This window comes from Stegostoma tigrinum, chromosome 32 (genome assembly GCF_030684315.1).
Source record: "Stegostoma tigrinum isolate sSteTig4 chromosome 32, sSteTig4.hap1, whole genome shotgun sequence".
NCBI classification, from domain to species: Eukaryota; Metazoa; Chordata; class Chondrichthyes; order Orectolobiformes; family Stegostomatidae; genus Stegostoma; species Stegostoma tigrinum.
The window spans coordinates 11,862,502-11,882,340 of record NC_081385.1 but is presented as its reverse complement, the minus strand read 5'-3'; the positions used below and the strand labels follow the sequence as shown (position 1 = coordinate 11,882,340).

The window sequence follows — 19,839 nt, the reverse complement described above, 5'->3', positions numbered from 1 at the left end:
GCCTTCTCACTTCAGATCAAACAGCAGTCGTCACTCAGTGAAACGCACAGTGTGAAGTGTCCCTCCCACACCAAGTTGAAAATTACTGCCCTCGACAACAGAAGCCAGAAATACAGCAGGACAGAAACAGGTGGCCACTCTATTGCTATCCGATGGTAATTCAGTGATGACTACCACCAGTAGAAACACAGTTCAGGTGACAGAATCGGTTGTGCAGAGTCGCACAGCAGTCTTTCATGTCATGTTAAATCCTAGCCAGACTAATGGAGTAAAAAGTCTTCTTTATTGGCTAAATGTGGTCCTGTTTGGATAGTGTCCCTCATGTGAATGTACCTATAGCATAATGCTATATCCCTTTCAATTTAGTCCAATGCTTTTTAAGAACTCGCAAGCAGGCAAACGAAAGGATGGTTGGGTGTGGGAAATAAAAAGAATGGTTCAGCAAGCAGGGAATATGATCTGTTTTTATTCCTTCAAACATCCTTGACCAACATTTGATTTCCATGTCTAACTGCCCTGAGGTGAGCAGCTTGTTAGGCCATTTCAGAAAGCAGCTAAGAATCAACAACATTTCTGTGGGCCTTGGAGTTACACATAAGCAACAGTGGCCAAGGTTTGGCTGACATTTATCCCTAAAAACGTTTACTGAACCAGACGAGATTTATAACAATGGTGGTTTAATGGTCAACTTTATGGAGACTACCTTTCAATTCCAGATGGTTATTAGTGGAATTTAAATTTTACCAGCTACCATATAGAGATTTGAACCTACGCCCCAAAATGTTTGACCTGAATTTGCTGACGTAACACTATGCAGCATCTCCTTGGGTTTGAGCATGAGGCACAGCAGACCTGTATCTAACTGCGCTAGAGCATTCGATACAGAATATCTGAAATGGGACACTTTTGAGAAAGCTCACTAATGATAGGACCAAGTACAAATGCATGACGTGGAGATGCCGGTGTTGGACTGGGTTGAATAAAGTCAGAAGTCTCATGACACCAATTATAGTCCAACAAGTTTATTCAAAATCACAAGCTTTTGGAGCGCTGCTCTTTCATCAGGTACACCTGAAGGGGCCGTACTCCAAAAGCCTGAGATTTCAAATAAACCTGTTTGACTATAACCTGACATTGTGTGACTTCTGACCAAGTATAAAAGCATGTAGGGTTCTTGAAATAGGGAAATAATCCTCTGTTAATTGCAGATACAGTTACACACATTCCATGCAGCTTTTGTGCATAATATTGCTGCACAAATTCAGGGGCTTCACAGGGTCATCTGAATGTCATAGGTCTGATCATATTTGGATGGTTGCTTTCTAAGACCAGTTTGGAGGGAGTAAGAATTAAAAATGAATTGTCAAGGCATTACGGTGTGAAACTCTAGGAAAAAGCAGAGGGACGTTTACTTGTTTAAAAAAGTAATTTTATTTATTTAATTTCTTAGCCCTAAATATACTGGGAAGAACAAGCAGGTTCTTACAAAACTAGAGGGATGCTGAACAGGCATTTTGTAAATTTCATTTTTAATCTGGCACTCACCAGGACAATTCACAAGAACACCAATTTAAAAAGGGAAACGTACGTTTAGTCTGCATGAGTGGAGAACGCTGATCGGTCAGCTAGTGGATATTGATTAGTACAGAAGCAGCCTGCCAATCTCCTATGAAGAACGCAGTAAGACGATGACTGCCAGCTAAATGCACAGCGTTTTTTTTAAATGTTAAAGCAGACAGGTTGACTCTGGGTGATTCTTAATGGCCATCAATCCAATACTTTCCACACTTGGATGGGCTGCATGGCAGTACTTCAAGTGAAGAGACAGGTTCATGTGATGAACATGCAGGGTGCATATCCAACTACAGTCAGAGTGTGTGTGTGTCTCTCTCGCCCTCTCCTGCTGATCCCTCGCACTCTCTTCCCCCACCTGTTCCAGAAGAGAGTGTTGGCCTGAGGTGGGAAACAGACGAAGGAAAAGGGAGGGAACTCAAAGACTAGCAATCGTCAGACTTCAAACAAACAACAATCACTTCAAAACTAGAGGCAAGTGCACAGATTGCCCACCTTCTCAGTCTCAAATGGCAAAGGCCAAGACTGAGTGGGAGGAAAGGAAAATAGATACATCCATTTCTCCTCTTAACACTAATAAGACAAAAACATGTTTGTTTCTCCAGGGTGGTTCCCCAAAGCCTAGAAAGCATCCCTTGTTGCAGGACAGGGACAGAACTTGTCTACAGTAGTAACAAATCAGACACCAATTTTTTCCACCACACCCACACCCTACATCCTTTCCAACGTCTTGACATCTTCACAAATTATGATTTTGAGAACTGGTAGATACTGAAGCAGTGTTTTCAAAAGAATTCCCTATTTAAAAAATACGCAGAATGCAGGAGCTAAAGTAGGCCATTCAGCCTTGAGTCGGCTTCACTATTCATCTCCACTTTCGTGTTTTTACCCCAGAAACCTTAATTTCCTGACTGATTAACAACTTATCTTGGCCTTGGATATACCTAATGACCAGCCACAACAGCCCTCAGTGGTATAAGGAATTCCATAGATTCACTACCCCCAGAAAAAAATTCCACCTCACTTGGATCTTAAGCAGGTGACCACTTACTCGGAGATAATTCCCTCTGGTCCCGGAATCTCCCGCAAGGGGAAATAGCCTTTCTGCATCCACCCAGTCAAGTCCCCTAAAAACCTTGCATGTTTTCACTAAGGTGGTCTCTCAGTTTTTTAAACTCCAATGACCAAAGGCCCAGCCTACTCAACCCCTCCTCACAACAGTCCCTCTGTAGCTGGTGTAAGCCTAGTGAACCTTCTCTGGACTGTTTCCAATGCCAATATATGTGTTTCCTTGGATAGGAGGCCCAAAACTGTACACAGTACGTTGGCTGCGGTCTGACTGGTACTTTGCATAATTTCAGAAAAACCTCCTACTTTTATATTCCATTCCCTTTGAAAGGAAGGCCAACATTCCATTTGCCTCCCTCATAATACTACACCACTATGCCCATTTCACTAGAAGTAACTTCTAAACTTCGCCCTGTTTCTTATAAGTTCTATGCCAACCGCGAACTATACCCAAGTTCTGTTATTAATATCAAAAAAAATGCATCGGCCCTAAAACCGATCACTGGAGACCACCATGTTTACTTCCCTTCTGTCTGAGAAAGGAGCATTCACAACTGATTGCTGCTCTATCTTCTAGCAAATTTCTCAACCACACCACCATACCACATCGATACCTAGGGCTTCAATTTTGCTAACAAGTCTATTACATCACAGAGTAAACCTTCAAAAACCAGCACTTTACTCCCACTTTCAGAGCTGCTGAGTCAGCACCAGATGCAGACATAAACAACATATATATTTAAATACTCATTACATTTGCTGGAGACCAAAAACTGTGCCAACATCAGGTTGTTTGTTCTGCCTAGACGTGTCACATTATTTAAAGCTCAGTTTCTCCACTAGCCATCCCTGTTCACACTGTGCCAGGCACCTCCCTTCAAGCCCACATGATGCTGGCTTTCTGACATTCGCTGGAACATACTCAGTGATCAAGCAGAGATGGCTGCACTGCAAAGCCATCTGGGTGATAAGTGTTTCAGGTTTAGCCTCATAAATATATCCACATGATCCTATCCAGCAAGTTGGCACTGGCCAGTAATTGGCAGTGAGAAATTCTGTCCAGACACAGAGACAGACAAGTATTTGAGGTGTGGGGTGGAGAAAGCATTCAGAAAACGTCATGAGGTTTGTTAAATGTCTGCTTAGTCGTTTTACCACAACTTCCTGGTTTCCCACAGTGATTTAGGTGACAAAGGCGAGGTGTTGCAAAATCATCCACGAGAACGTGACCCACAACTCACTAGGGTGACCAGAGGGCCTACAATTCCTCTCCTCCCTTCCTGGACAGGGAGAGATACAGAGATACAGATGAACGCTACTGCAGAGAGGGGTTCCTAAACTGTCAGACAGGCTTCATGTAAAAAAAAACTTGTCTTGCCATTCTACACATCTGAAATGCTACCTCTATAGGTATTTGCCCACATTGCAGATGCAGGAACGCAGTGTGAAGCAGCTCCTCGATTAGGTCACAGGGACCAGATGGAAAGCACAGTTAGTTTTATTTTGCCTCAGGCTGAAGGCATGAGTGAAAGTAGGACAGAGCTTTATTTTGTACCTCACTGTATTCAGACCACACAGTGAATGCACAGGCAATCTCAGCATTTGCTACAGGAAATAAATGAGAAGCACACCAAAAGATAGGACCCAAAATTGGGAGGTAATGATCCAGGCTCCCTACAACAGCTGCCAAAGAGATGGGAAACAGCTTTTCATCCCTGTGCTGGTTAAAGCCGAGGTCTGGTCTCTACTGGGCTCAGAGAGACAGTCTCTGCCCTAATTCCTGGCCATCTCAGGCAGGCACTAGCTCATTATTCAGTCTCCCATGAAAGGGCCAGCCAGAGGCTCCAACAAAGCAGGGAGCAAAGTAAAACAGACATTTCCAAATTCCCAGCTGAGTTACTCAGCTTCCTTTGATCCAGAAACCTGTTGCCACAAGTAAAACCTCCAATTACATTTTAATTTAATCCCACTGCATCACATAGCAGATAGTAGTTCAAATATGACCCATCAAACCTGACAGAGATGGAAATAATTGTATGCAGATTGATATTTGCCATTTTTACTCAAGATGATGTACTTTGAGATGCATGTTGCGCTATTTGCTCTCTCACTCAGTTCCAGTTTCCAATCCGTTTTCTCTTCTTCCAAAAGCAGACTTTCCTATTCAACCAGACTTTCTCGGAAGACAGGAAGCCTCAGCATTATCTCTATTAAGCAAATATATAAATTGCTGTGGATGTTTGTGGCCAAAAGGGAAAGAAGAGAAAAATCACCTTTATGGGACTGAACGTCAAAGAGGCTTTTCTTTTCTCTAAAGCCAGTGCCCACTGTGAGAAACATTGATTGGAGTGCCATGGATTGTCGGGCCTCAATTTCACACTGATCTACAAGGCCAGACAAATCTGCACCAGACCCACTCCGAGAGTGTCTGATCTAACACTGAGGAGTGGTTTTTTGAACCTAAATGCCTGAAAATTGGGAAAGTCAAAAGTCACAACGCCAAGTTATAGTCCAACAGGATTATTTGAAATCACAAACTTGCATAGCGCTGCTCCTTCATCAGGTGGAGTAGTAAAGAGAAGCACACAGGTGCAGAATTTATAGACAGAGATCTTAAGAAGAGAGACAAAAAAAATTGCACAAATGGTGAGTGGAGTGTTGACAGGCTTAACAATAGGTCTCTGCAGGTGATCACAAGTGTCAAAACAGTGCGAATAAAGTGTCAACAGCTGAATAGCAAGTGAAGGGATGACCTATGCTGATCAATTGAGGCAGAGATAATTACAAAATAAAATTGAAGGTGGTAAGAAACAAAGAAAACAAAGAAGCAAAGAAACCTACAGCACAGGAACAGGTCCTTCGGCCCCCCAAGCCTGCGCCGATCAAGATCCTCTGTCTAACCTGTCATCTATTTTCCAACGGTCTGTGTCCATTTGCTCTCTGCCCATCCATGTACCTGTCCAAATATATCTTAAAAGACACTAACCTGTCTGCGTCTACCACCTCCACTGGCAACGCGTTCCAGGCGCCCACCACCCTCTGTGTAAAGAACTTTCCATGCATATCTCCCTTCAACTTTCCTCCTCTCACTTTGAACTCATGACCCCTAGTAATTGAGTCCCCCACTCTGGGCAAAAGCATTTTGCTATCCACCCTGTCTATACCCCTCATGATTTTGTAGGCCTCAAAATCAGGTCCCCCCTCAATCTCCGTCTTTCTAATGAAAATAATCCTATTCAACCTCTCTTCATAGCTAGCACCTTCCATACCAGGCAACATCCTGGTGAACCTCCTCTGCACCCTCTCCAAAGCATCCACATCCTTTTGTTAATGTGGCGACCAGAACTGTATGCAGTACTCCAAATGTGGCCGAACCAAAGTCCTGACCTGCCAACTCTTGTACTCAATACCCCGTACTGGAGTCAAAATCAAATAACTGGGATAAAAATGATGGGTTTAAAAGTTCATGCCAAGCGTCTAACCAAAGTAAACCAAAGCCATGCAAACTAATTACAGTAGAGAGATCAAAACAAGTTATCAAGGTGATGGTGTCAAAACAGGACAGTAAGGAAGCTTTTACAGATACCGAACAGTATGGTGGGTTTACATGGAGTGCAATGTGAACCCAAGATCACGGTTGAGGCTGTCTTCTTGGGTATGGAACTTGGATGCTTCTGTAAAGGTCTTAACTCTGTGGATGTGCCTTGAAATGCCCAAATTCCACACCTGCCACTGGTAGGCAACAGGACTTCACTGCCCACTCGCTTTCCCTTACCAACTGGAAAAGGGGTCTCCATTATTCAATCAGAAGACATGAGACTGTAAGCCAAACTTTCTTCTCAATTCCTTCACATTTTCAAAAAGGAGAGAGGGGGAAAAATAACACAAACATGCTTTTTCTGCTACTTTATTACTTATTGCTCACAGTCATGTCTTGGAGGCTCCAAGGCAATTTTAGAAGGTCGGCAGATCCCAAACATCCTTGGCAAGAAGCAGCTTCTTTTTAAAAAGGTATTGTTTCAAGGACCACTGACTATGAAGATAGATGCAAAAGCAGCTGACATTTTGGTTTTTCATTTTTGTGGAGTCAGCAGGAGTACGAGTGTAACTACTAGCCACATGTGATCTGAGCCCAATTCCAGTTCCTGCTCACTTGAACTGTCAGCTATTTTGGCCAAGGAGATAACCAAATTCCCTATCCTCAAGGTGATTGTGGCTTGTTGATTGCATGCTGGTAAGCACTGACCTTCCAAGTTCATAGGAACCTGTCACCGTTATAACTGGGATAGCAGTTCAATTGAAACCGGCAACCTGCCCAGTCCCAAGGGGAGTCTCAGAATCTATATCCCTTCCTGGTACATCAAGAACGTGGGTGGCATGGTAGCTCAGTGGTTAGCACTGTTGCCTCACAGCACCAGGGACCCGGGTTTGATTCCAGCTTCAGGTGACTGCCTGTGTGAAGTTTGCACATTCTCCCCGTGTCTGCGTAGGTTTCCTCTGGGTGCTCCAGTTTCCTCGCACAATCCAAAGATGTACATACTAGGTGGATTAGCCTTGCTAAATTGCCCATAGTGTTCAAGGATGTGTAGATTAGGTGGATTATAGGGGATGGGTCTGGGTGGACTTGTTGGGCTGAAGGGCCTGTTTCCACACAGTAGGGATTCTTTGATTCAAAACTAAAAAAGTCGGGCTAGGAAAAGGTTGCAACCATCACACTCAACATCTCTCACACACAATTTTTATACAAGCCAGCATAGCACTCAACAATTCATCCCAAGCTCTATAAATAATCTATGGTGAAGAATGCCAGTGTGACTAATGCACCAAATTTTATGTCACTTGTCATTTGCTGCATAGTTCCCAAATGCATCAAACCTGTCACCACAAAAGCTATGTCTGACAGTCTAGTCAGGGCTTCCAGTAATTTGGAATCCACATAAAAGGAAAAAAAAACTACTAGGATGACAAACAAAGTATTAAGAAGTACCACACAACTTGATTATAGGAGCCAGATGATTTTTTGTCAGTAACAGGGTTGAGACATGACTGAAAAAGGTTAGGTCCTTCGATGAATTCTTACTTTATCAGTGGGCACCTTACCCCTGGAGGAAACAACTGAAATGGATGTGGTAAATCAGAACAACCTGCTTGCCAAACAAAAAATCCTAGACAAGATCAGCACAAAACAAAACCTTGATAGTACAGAGTGAAAACTAGAGCTTATGAAAGTCAAACCAAGCCCCAAAAAAATGTCTCGTTCATCTTCTGCTACGTCTCCTTTCAATTTGGTGTAAATCTATGTGCGTAAAATGTATGTCATTCAGATTGGAGGATATTGGCAATGCCAAGTGATTGAATGTATGTTGAAGCTATCAGGTATAGATTATTAAATTCATTTACAACAGAAATGTAGAAGCCTCAATCCCACACTCAAAGTTCATTTGTGTTTTAGTTTTGTACCACAAGTTTATGCCAGATATTTAAATATAATTAAGTGGCTTCATCTCTTATGACCACACAATTTATATTGTTTTGTAAGTTACTCTTGTGCAGATTTTAAATTCATTCGCTTCTCTTAACATTTTGAAAATTTCAGGTGCCCGATTCAAAAGGGAGGACTCTGTCTTATGGTCTTCTGGTCTGTCACATCCCAAGTGACATGCATGGGGATCTGTTAGAAATTAGAGAGCACAAGGCCCAAGGAGAAAAGGGCTCCAAAAGGCGGTTAATGGGACATGTTCTGCATGAGAGGAAGGATTTGTTTACTGCTGAATGTGCCTTGGCATTGCTCTCAAAAGGAAGAGGTTATGGTGGACATCTGAGAGATGTTGACAATAAAATGACACAATTGGTGGGAGACTATTGTGTTTGGTTCCAAAACTAATTTGCAGTCATAGATTATAGTGGAGTGTTTTCAAATTGACTCAATTTCAAGACAATTGAAAAAATCCCAATCTGTTTTATTCTACAGGCAAACGTATAACAAGTGTTGCATATGCAAGACATCTGATACATCAATATTAAGTTGATATATAAACGTAGCCGATTTTCTAAATCGGAAGAGCATGTCGGAATTCTTCATGCCTGTAAGCATCACATATTTGGCTCTACTCTCCAAAATAAAAAAAAGATTGATAGATGCGCTCTTAAAAAGGCAATATCCACTCAAAAGGTTGTTACATACATCTCTGCAATTTAACAGCCATCAACAGATGGAATAATTGTATGATCCATTTTATATGGAAAACAGCACTGTTACTAAACCAACACCATGCTCTGGACAAAAGAGGTATCCTTTTACAATCTTAGAAATAGAAAACACAATGAATAGCCTGGTCATGAAACAGGAAAAATTAAAAGAAAGACAGGAGATTAAACAATGGAATTATTATAAACCATTACAAATCATTGGTTAGGCCTCAGCTGGAGCATTGTGTCCAATTCTGGTCACCTGATTTTGGAAAGGATGTCATGACCTCAGGAGAAAGAACAGAAAAGTTACTGAAGAGATGCCAAGGATGAATGATTTCCGTTCACGTGGAGAAGCTGGAATTGTTCTCCTTCGTGCAGAAAACCTTTTGGGGAGGTTTAGCTGCAATATTCACAACTAAATGAGATTTTAACAGACAAAAGAGAAGGGAAAAAAAACAGTTCCCACTAGAAAGAGAGCTACTAAATAGAGAGTGCCATTTTAAGGAGACAGACAAACAATCAGCAAAATGAGCCAAAAGAGATTGTTTTAAATGCAGTGAGTCTTCAGGATCTGGAATACATTGTCTGAAAGGATGATAGATTTAATAAGAGATTGAAAGTGGAAATTGGATACGTAAACATGAAAAGAGAAAAAAATATGCAAAGATGAGAACAGAGCGATACTCAGACAGCTCTTTCAAATACCATATACAGGTCAAATGGTCTCTTTCTATGCTGTGAAGTTTGTGCAATAGCAACACTGGCAAGTTTTGGTCACTTTTAATTTGGATTGACACAAACTATGAACCCTGAATCAGCAATTAGTTCAAATTTGTCAGCTAAGTCTCAGTCTCTCCCACAACTCCATCAGCTTCAGTATACCCACAACTATTGCAAACTTTGCAGGTGATTGATATGCCAATTACAATTTTATTTTTAAATTCATTTTTTAAAAAACTTTGATCCATTCTTAACCTTTCTCGTCAAACTTTCAGGTCACTTTCCGCAAAATTTCTCCTTCCCACTTCCTATTCAGGTCCTCACCTGGCCTATAAGTCACCTTGGCAGATATTTACTCTTGCAAACACAGTAATGTATTAATGGTAGCAAAAGGCCAAAATGAGACCAATCATGTAGAGCTAGCATATACTCCAAATCTAAGGCAGTCTACGTACGTTACAAACCTACAGAAGAATAGGAACATAGCATCAGACCTTTTTCAGATAATGGAACAAACATTTTCTGAATTGAATTACGCTCTTGCAAGTGAACAAATTCCCATTCATTGAGCTCCACAAGCTGCCCCTTTGATTGCTCTGATTAGGGCCCTTTACTGTATGACGTCCCTGAACTGGGAACTGCATGGCTGGGAGTATATGCTTGGCTTTCAAATGAGGTGGGAAGGGTAGCGCACTGTACAAGTTCGCAAGAAGAGTGCGTGCATGTGTGCAGAAGTTCACTAATTGGACACTCACTTTCAAAAAGAATTGTAGAGGGAGGATGTCAATTGAAGCCTTGAAGAGATCAGTTATTGCATTCTCGAAAAGGTTAAAGGAACAAAACCAATAAATGGAATTAAAATAACTTGGACTAACTGTAATCTGAGTGAATGGCAAAACAAGGGCTGAATAGTCACTCTCCTGTTCATATGTCATTCATGAAAGTAACAAGATGTTCCAGATACAGGAAACAAACAGTTAAAAACAATTTTACACAATTCTAATCGCTTGGAATTTTGACCGTTAAGTTCCATCTTTTCCAAAGGGTTTTAGAGGGAATAGAACAAATTTCTCTGTCACCAAAATTTCTCCCAAGAGGAACAGTGGGTGACCATTCCAACAGCATTAGCAGTGATACATTTAGATGTGCTGTACCTGATAGAGTTTGATGATGTGTGGATGATCCAGAAGTTTCATGATTTGTACTTCTCTGTAGATCTTCTCCAAGTTCACAGCATCCAGTTGAGACTTGTCAATGATTTTTATTGCAACCTGTTGTCCCAATTTTAAAAGAGAGAAGAAATTTTAAACATGTAAACCAAGTGAGTCCCAATTATACTGCTGTCTTAGGTGCTCAAAAATGTCACCATCACTTTCACTCTTCCACAAATATAAATTGTGACCAGACATGAAAAGTTTGACAAAATTGCACAGCACATTTGCAGGTCTGTACTCCTAGTTTGAATTAAATGGAAAAAGTCAGAAAAGGCTGGACGCAGTGAAAGTTTTAGAATCCGACAAGGAAGCTTGGTCATTTTTTTTCCTTCTTAACTTTCCCAAGGGAATTCAAACCCTAAACTGGTGCTTCACAAATTATAAAAACCTTCTTCCCCACCTTGACCTGATTAAGGCTGAAAAAAAATCCTATTAAACCTGTTCTGTGAAAACAGGTGGGGGAAATTGCTGGGTTGGCGCAGAGGTGTGGATGTGTCCACAGCAGGGATCCAAATTTCAGCTTGTCACCCCATGTGGGTCCCCACTTTATTAACATTTCTCTTTCACTCTTCCTGATGTCATTTTTCCTCAAGCATTCACCAACATTTTCCATGTTTAAAATCAGATTTCTAATATTTGCAGGCTTCTTTTACTATTACTTAAAAAGGGAGCATTCCTTTCAAGTTCAAAAACAAAGTTGCTGGAAAAACTCAGCAGATCTGGCGGCATCTATGGAGAAGAAAACACAGAGTTAACGTTTCTGGTCCGGTGACCCTTCCTCAGAACCAGACCCAAAACGTTAACTGTTTTCTCCTCCACAAATGCCACCAGACCTGCTGAACATTTCCCGCAACTTTGTTTTTGTTCCCGATTTACAGCATCTACAGTTCTTTTGGTTTTTGTTTCTTTCAAATTCATTTGTTCTCTTCACTGTGCAATTTACAAGACAGGAGTAAGATTAATTGAACTGAAATGCTTTATGCAAGCCAGCTGTGGCAACTGGAACTGACAGAGTGTGCTCTCTGGTACAGTGCTAGGTCACTCACTCAAATGGTACCAGTTCACTAACAACAGGTTTGAACGAATTCCCGCTCAAAATTTACCTTCCCCATCAGTTTACAGATCACTTGCAAAAAAACCAAAAATACGGCAGAACCACACCAGCTCCATATCTTGGTCTCCAGCATCAACATTTTTACTATTTCCTATTTCGAACAAATACTGTGGCTACCATGCACTCTTACACCAGCGTTTCAAGAAATGCTATTGCTGTGGTCCCTCACACTGAAAGCAAAACACTTCCTAGCAAATGGTTGCTGCTCAAAGAGAGCGAGAATCCCTTACTAGGCTGAGAGCCACACCAAAGGTAAACAAAGGCAGATTTCTTCTAACTGTCTCCACAATAAGTAATTTTCTTTTGAAGGAAAATGACTGGATAAACCAAAAAAGTAAGTAAAATAAGTTAGGCAAGCAAATTTAGCATCTCTGGAACAGTGAATCATTGGACAAGATCAGAGGTTAAAACAATCCAGGCTAGAAATTGTGGCCATGCTCCAATACATACTCTTTGCTGCAAGCACTTCTCTCACTGGATTTCCCCTTAAGTTTTCGCAAATACCATTGCAATGGAGAAATCTTCAATGTTCAAAGAAAGCCAAATTTTGGTTGCAAAGAACAAGCCCAAGCTCTACTAAGAGGCACCAATACAGCCTATAAAATGGGAAGAGCAGCAGCTTGAGCAAATGAATAACACACAGTCCAAACTCCTTCAGTTTGGAAGTAAACAACCATTTCGCTGGAAAGTGAACCGTTTCCAAATTCAAACCAAAGCCCTTCATTCTATACAGATTTCTCCCAAGCTGGTAGTTCGAAATGAGGGATTTAAAATCTAACCAATTGACATGACATTGTGCAAGTGAATGACCCTCCAGAGAGGGAAAGACCCATCATGTTGATCAGAACAGTTGCCATACCAAGCTGTGATCCACCAGATAGGATGCTTTCTGTGGTGCATCTGAAAAAATTAGCAAGAGTCACTGTGGACGTGCTGAATTTCCTCTACCTTCTAAGGAAGCTGAGGCATTGGTGTGCTTTCTTGACCGCAGCATCCACAGAGGGACCAGAATCGATTATTAGTGATATTTACTCCTAGGAACTCAAAGTTCTCAACCACCTCCACCTCAGCACCAATGACACAGACAGGGGAAGTGTCCCCAATTCCGCTTCCTGGAGTTGATGACCAGCTCCTTCATTTTGCTGACATTGACGGAAAAATTGTTGCCTTTACACCACGGCCACTAAGCTCTCCATCTCCTTCCTGTACTCTGTCTCATTGTTGTTTGAGATCTGACCCACTACAGTCGCATCATCAGCAAAATCTTTTTAAAAACGGAGGAGTTAGAGCTGGATTTGGTCATACTGTCACGAGTGTATGAGGAGTATAGTAAGGGACAGAGTACACAGCCTGGGTGGGTAGTGGTGTTCGGCATCATTGTGGAGGTATTGTCACCTATCCTTACATTGCTTTGGGAGGGGGGGGGTGGGGAAGAAGAGGGGCAGCAGAGTCATAGATCTTGGGAGTTTGGAGATGAATTTGGTTTGAATTATGGTGTTAAAAAGTTGGAGCTAAAAAAAAAAAGAGTTTGATGTAGGTGTCCTAGTTATCCAGATATATCCAGAGATTAATGAAGGGCCAAGAATGAGGCGAATCCGAGGAGGAAGGTCACTGTCCCTTAAAATGCTCCCAAACATTTGGAAGAGAGAGTGGGTCCAACCAAAAATTTCAAAATTAAAGATGGATAGATTTTTGTGAAACTAACTCTCCAAGTTATGGGATATCGGGACTATAAACTGAATTGGAATTGGACTGCAAGATAACTAAAATACCAGGCGAATCTTGGAATTTCAAAAAAGCAGCTGCTGCACACTTTCAGCTATGCAAAATGAATGTTGTATTTTCAGGAGATGCTTTCAGCTGGAGTGGCACCGAGAGCCAAAGTTAAGAAACTTCTGCCTTACGACAGCCCTCTGATTGGTACAGCCTAGCAACAAACCACAGCTCAAAGTGCAAGGGCAGAGACAGAGGCTGCATTGGAGAATATTTCTTTCTCTCTTCCCTCACTCCACGCAATAAATTCAAAATCCTCCTTTTCTCAGGCATCTATAAAAGTGTGTTATAATAAAGGAGTTACTATCTATTCATGACAAAACTTGTCGTTTTCTTAATTTTGGATTGTGGACCAAAGTGGCAGTGAAACTGCTTCAAACCAAGAAAACTGCAAAGTGATGTTGTAGTTTTTACACTGAAGCTTTGGGCAAGCAGTAGGGGGAGGACTGCTGGACAGATCAGCACCAGGAGCGTGTGTTCAGGGCAGAAGCCCAGAGACTGGCTCTGCATTGGAAAACCAAACCAGGACCAATTTTATGAGTCAGGAGTCATCAGAGTGGTGACAACTGTAATAGTCTGCGCACCTTCCTGGAAGCCTGTGTTTGAACAATTCACCAGCAGAAAGCCTCCAAACTCTAAAAGGCAGCATCTTCATCTCTTTGCAGAAAATTAGCTAAGAATTGGAAACTACACAGCTATTCTCACTTGCCATGTGCCTAGAAGTTGCTGCCTTCAACCAATGACAGAGTGAACAATTAGTGTCAACTTTCACGTGTCCACAGTAAAGAAAAGAAATAACTTGAAAAGATGATTGGTGATCACAAGGACGTGCATAAAAGAAAAAGAACAACTGAATGCATCCTGTGCAATGCTGCCTTATGTGTTCTCCTAATAGTCTTCCTTACACCTATTGCAGCTATATTTTGCTGGTTGTCTACATGTGGAAGCAGGGGTTTAAGAACAGGTAGATATTTAATATTTTGTTTGCCTATGGTTAAAACAGATTTGTAATCAGAATTTTTTTTTAGGTTAAGTAAAGAAACATGATCAGTGTTCTCTGTAAAACTGAGGCTCATCGGATAGGAAAAATTAGGACTTGAGTAATTTGATCAAATCTTTAACTGTAGTGATGGGCTCAAATACCAGTGAGCATTCCCAAGTTGGCCATATCAATGCAAACTGCTTTTGTCCTGAACAGCAGTTCATTCAAGCAAATGGGACACTTCATAGAATTCCTAGTGTGAAAGCAGGCCATTTGGCCCATCGGGTCCACACCAAACCTCTGAAGAGCATCCCACCAAGACCCACCTACCCAATCCTTGTAACCCTGCATTTCCCATGGCTAACCCCACCTAGCCTGCACATCCCAGAACATTATGGGCAACTTCCCATGGCCAATCCACCTAACCTGCACATCTTTAGATTGTGGGAGGAAACCAGAGCACCTGGAGTAAACCCATGCAAACACTGGGAGAACATATAAACTCCATATTGATATTCGGCTGAAGCTGGAATTGCACCCAGGCTCCTGGCACTATGAGGCAACAATGTCAACCAATGAGCCACTGTGCCACTCCAAATCAGATGGGTCTGATTGGGACTCTATAAATTTAGGACAGTATGTGGAACAGTGGGGCATGGTTATTGGCACACAGTCTTACCATCTAATAAGTCATGACAGAGGGTAAAAGGGGTTTACAAAGTTATAGACTAGCCATGGCTCAAAATAAAATGTTGGGATAGATCTAAGTCACCAACTCCTGCTCCTACTCCTGTTCCTCCCAAGTACAGCTTTGTTTGTTATGTGGACAAAGATGCCAGTTATCTTCAGTTAGCAACGTTGCTACAAAAGGCCAGGAAATGAATCAAAACAGTGTTGTGTTTTTGGCAGATGGATGAATTTTGCCTAAGATACTGGGAAGTACTGATGACAGCCCCTTCAGCCCTAAGATGGGCCAACTTCTCTATCTCTTTAAAGGAAGATGCTTCTAACAAAGCTACCTCATTGTCTGAGCCCTCAGTCAGTTGTTCTTGCATGGCTTTGTGTTAAATTTTCCTTGTGACATTTTACTGCGTAAAAATCACATTGCTGGCTGCACAGTTCAAAAGTAAAAAAACCCAACTTACTCAATACTCAGAATCTGGTCTTTGGTTTTAAAGAATTAATTCTAGGAGGTAGTAGTCCTAGCTGCGCTGGGGGGAGAAAAAACTGCCTCAGGAAATCACTGACAGACAGACTGTTGGCTGCTGGGAGAATGAGATTGGAAAGCTATCCTCCATATCAATCCTGCTCAGTTCATAACTCGAAATGCCTGTCTGAGGGGTTGATATTGCCCTCTGCACTACAGGAAATAAGTTGTGTAAACCTTTGCGTAAATCTTAAAAAAACTCAATTTATGAACCACATTGCTTTTTGAATAAAACAGCTACCACTGATACTATGGACTGAATGGCTTCCTACTGTGCCTGACTATTCTATGATTTTATGAAACAGCAGTGAGGAATGTCACTACTACACTCAGTCATGACGACAAATTTTTAGTCTCATGTTTATAAGATTTCAAAGTTGGGAAGTTCTTGCAGTCGAAATGAGAAAATAAATTGAGATTAAACTGATGATGAAGTGAGAAGAAGAGCAATGGGTGGGGGTTTACATGGAGCATATCCACCTGGCAAAGACCTGTAGGATTGAATGGCCTGTCTGAGTGCTGGACTGTGCAACACACAGTCTATATAATTCTATGACATGTGAAAAGAACACAACCTACATGTTGTCTAATATACAGGCCAGAGTGAGAATGCTGCAAGAAGATTTCCCCGTGAAATGAAGCAGAAACTCAGACAGTAACTGGATTCAGCAGTAAAAAAAATGTATCTCTAACATTTGTGCATCGCGACTCAGCTGAATGATTCATCCTTGACACAACATTAACTCTGCCAGACCTACAAATGTCATCCAACTCCTAGTAACTGGGAGAACTAAATTGGAGAGTAGAAAGAACCATGAGTCACCACTTGGTCAAGTCATGAGGTTTCTGTTGAAAACCCTGTGCAAAGCCATGAGGAGAAAAACTCTGCTTTTAACTGAACTAATTCAGTTCTAATTGAAGTTAAACAGCAATGTAGTCTTCTGCAATATAATTTATTTTAAAAACCTGTTTCATAGAAGGATGAAGAGACTGCTTTTCTCTCTGGCAATGGTATACATCCGTGAGACAGGGCTCAGAGCCAATTTACAAAGGGCACTGTAGCTAGTGGCACACTTTCGTTTGGTTAAAGACACACAACACTGCAACATAAATCACACTAAATCATGTCCCTAACCACAGAATGCAGTGGTTCATGGACTCCGAGCCTAACTGCTCGTTTTGCAGTGCTGTGGAGTCCGTGATCCATATGTACATTGGTTGTGATAACAAGGTGCAGAGCTCGATGAACACAGCAGGCCAAGCAGCACCAGAGGAGCAGGAAGGCCGACGCCTCGAGCCTAGTTGTGTTTGTTTACAAAGAGATCTAAGGAGCCTTTTGCTATGTTTTTGGTTGCACTTCGTCTCCACGCTCCTGATCTTTGGGCACCCGCTGCAGAGGGAAGCGGGCAGGTCAGAGGATGGGTGTGGCCAGTAGGGAAAAAAACCAGCATTACTGCTACGCATTGGTACAGAGTGTGCATGTGTTGCACGCGCTGGGGGCGGGGGTGGGGTGGGGTGGCAGGGATGTAATATAAAAATGGGGAAAAAGAAAAACAGGGAATTCAGAATCTCTGCAGACAAGAATGGGATCATCTCCCTTGTGATGTCAGTCATCTGGACCCCATGCCAAATGAAATATGGCAATTTGGTCTTTAGACTAAAGCACATAAACCATTGTTCTGTTAGTAATGCTCTCATCTCCAAGTCAGGAGGTCATGGATTCAATCCCACTTCAGGAACTTTAGCACCCATCTCAAGCTGCTGCTCTCAGCCCAGCTTCGGAAGGAATACTGTACTGTCAGAGATGCTGTCTTTCAAAAAGTGAATGTTAATTGGAGGTCCAATCATCCCCTTCTGCATGGATATAACTGCCCACAGCCTTACATTGAAGGAGGGAAGGGCAATTCTCAGGCCCTGGCTAATACTGATTTCCCCAACCAACATGAAAACGTACCTTGTCGTGTATAAATTAGGAGCCATGTTCCTGCCAGTACAATAGCAAATACACTTCAAGAGTACTCCATTGGCTGTAAAGTACTTTGGGTATCCTGAGGCCATAAAAAGGCGCTATATAAATGCAAATTGCCTTTTCACCTTAACAAGCAAACAACAAATTACCAAGATAACAAAGTGTGAGGCTGGATGAACACAGCAGGCCAAGCAGCATCTCAGGAGCACAAAGGCTGACGTTTCGGGCCTAGACCCTTCAGAGCTCTGAAGGGTCTAGGCCCGAAACGTCAGCTTTTGTGCTCTTGAGATGCTGCTTGGCCTGCTGTGTTCATCCAGCTTCACACTTTGTTATCTTGGATTCTCCAGCATCCGCAGTTCCCATTATCTCTGAACAACAAGTTACCAGGCTGCTCCTCTGCTTGAAGATGCAATTACCTTACTTGGTGTGCTCAGGCTAATTTCAAGTAACACAAAGCTTTGATGCTTCACAAGATGCAGAATTTATTTTCTCAGCTTGGTTTCATTTTTTTGTGCAAAAAGCAAGATGCAAGGTTTTGACTTTCAAACCCTTCCAGTGTCCAACACTTTTTCTTTTAAAGCTAGACTAGCCAGCCAATACTGTATCAGGATCTACAACAGCAGAGTTGCAAGTAACAGGGTTGGTGTGAAAATGGATCATATAGTCAATTCTCAGCTCAAGGGGATCACTGAGTGACCTACAAAGAAAGAAGAAACCATTGATAATGGTAACTGCAGATGCTGGAGAATCCAAGATAATAAAATGTGAGGCTGGATGAACACAGCAGGCCCAGCAGCATCTCAGGAGCACAAAAGCTGACATTTCGGGCCTAGACCCTTCATCAGAGAGGGGGATGGGGTGAGGGTTCTGGAATAAATAGGGAGAGAGGGGGAGGCGGACCGAAGACAGAGAAAAAAGATAGGTGGAGAGGAGAGTATAGGTGGGAAGGGGATAGGTCAGTCCAGGGAAGACAGACAGGTCAAGGAGGAGGGATGAGGTTAGTAGGTAGGAGATGGAGGTGCGGCTTGACGTGGGAGGAAGGGATGGGTGAGCGGAAGAACAGGTTATGGAGGCGGAGACAGGTTGGACTGGTTTTGGGATGCACTGGGTGGAGGGGACGAACTGGGAAATGCTACACTTGCCCCCCCACCACCTCCCTCACCCCTATCCCAGGCCCCAAGATGACTTTCCCTATTAAGCAGAGGTTCACCTGCACATCTGCCAAATGCGGTATACTGTATCCATTGTACCTGGTGTGGCTTCCTCTACATTGGGGAAACCAAGCAGAGGCTTGGGGATCGCTTTGCAGAACACCTCCGCTCGGTTCACAATAAACAACTGCACCTCTCAGTCACAAACCATTTCAACTCCCCCTCCCATTCTTTAGATGACATGTCCATCATGGGCCTCCTGCAGTGCCACAATGATGCCACCCGAAGGTTGCAGGAACAGCAACTCCTATTCCGCTTGGGAACCCTGCAGCCCAATGGTATCAATGTGGACTTCACCAGCTTCAAAATCTCCCCTTCCCCCACCGCATCCCAAAACCAGCCCAGTTCGTCCTCTCCCCCCACTGCATCCCAAAACCAGCCCAGCCTGTCTCTGCCTCCCTAACCTGTTCTTCCTCTCACCCATCCCTTCCTCCCACCCCAAGCCGCACCTCCATCTCCTACCTACTAACCTCATCCCACCTCCTTGACCTGTCCGTCTTCCCTGGACTGACCTATCACCTCCCCACCTATACTCTCCTCTCCACCTATCTTCTTTTCTCTCCATCTTCGGTCCGCCTCCCCCTCTCTCCCTATTTATTCCAGTTCCCTCACCCCATCCCCCTCTCTGATGAAGGGTCTAGGCCCGAAACGTCAGCTTTTGTGCTCCTGAGATGCTGCTGGGCCTGCTGTGTTCATCCAGCCTCACATTTTATTATCTAAGAAGAAACCATTTCCTTATTTGGTGTGAAAATGTGGCTCAATTCTAATTTTGGGAATGCCACATTACCTGGTGTTTTACAGTGTAGAAAAAAAAAAG

The 19,839-nt window shown here is 42.6% G+C and overlaps 1 protein-coding gene across 2 annotated transcripts in view; it reads right to left on the bottom strand.

Annotated features, from left to right (window-relative positions):
* sik2a (salt-inducible kinase 2a) overlaps positions 1 to 19,839 on the bottom strand; it is a 208,539-nt gene that overhangs the window by 158,742 nt on the left and 29,958 nt on the right. For both annotated transcript variants that reach the window (XM_059639119.1, XM_048562031.2), the window contains one exon: positions 10,707 to 10,823. In XM_059639119.1, coding sequence (XP_059495102.1) covers positions 10,707 to 10,823 — 117 coding nt within the window. The remainder of the gene's footprint in view (positions 1 to 10,706; positions 10,824 to 19,839) is intronic.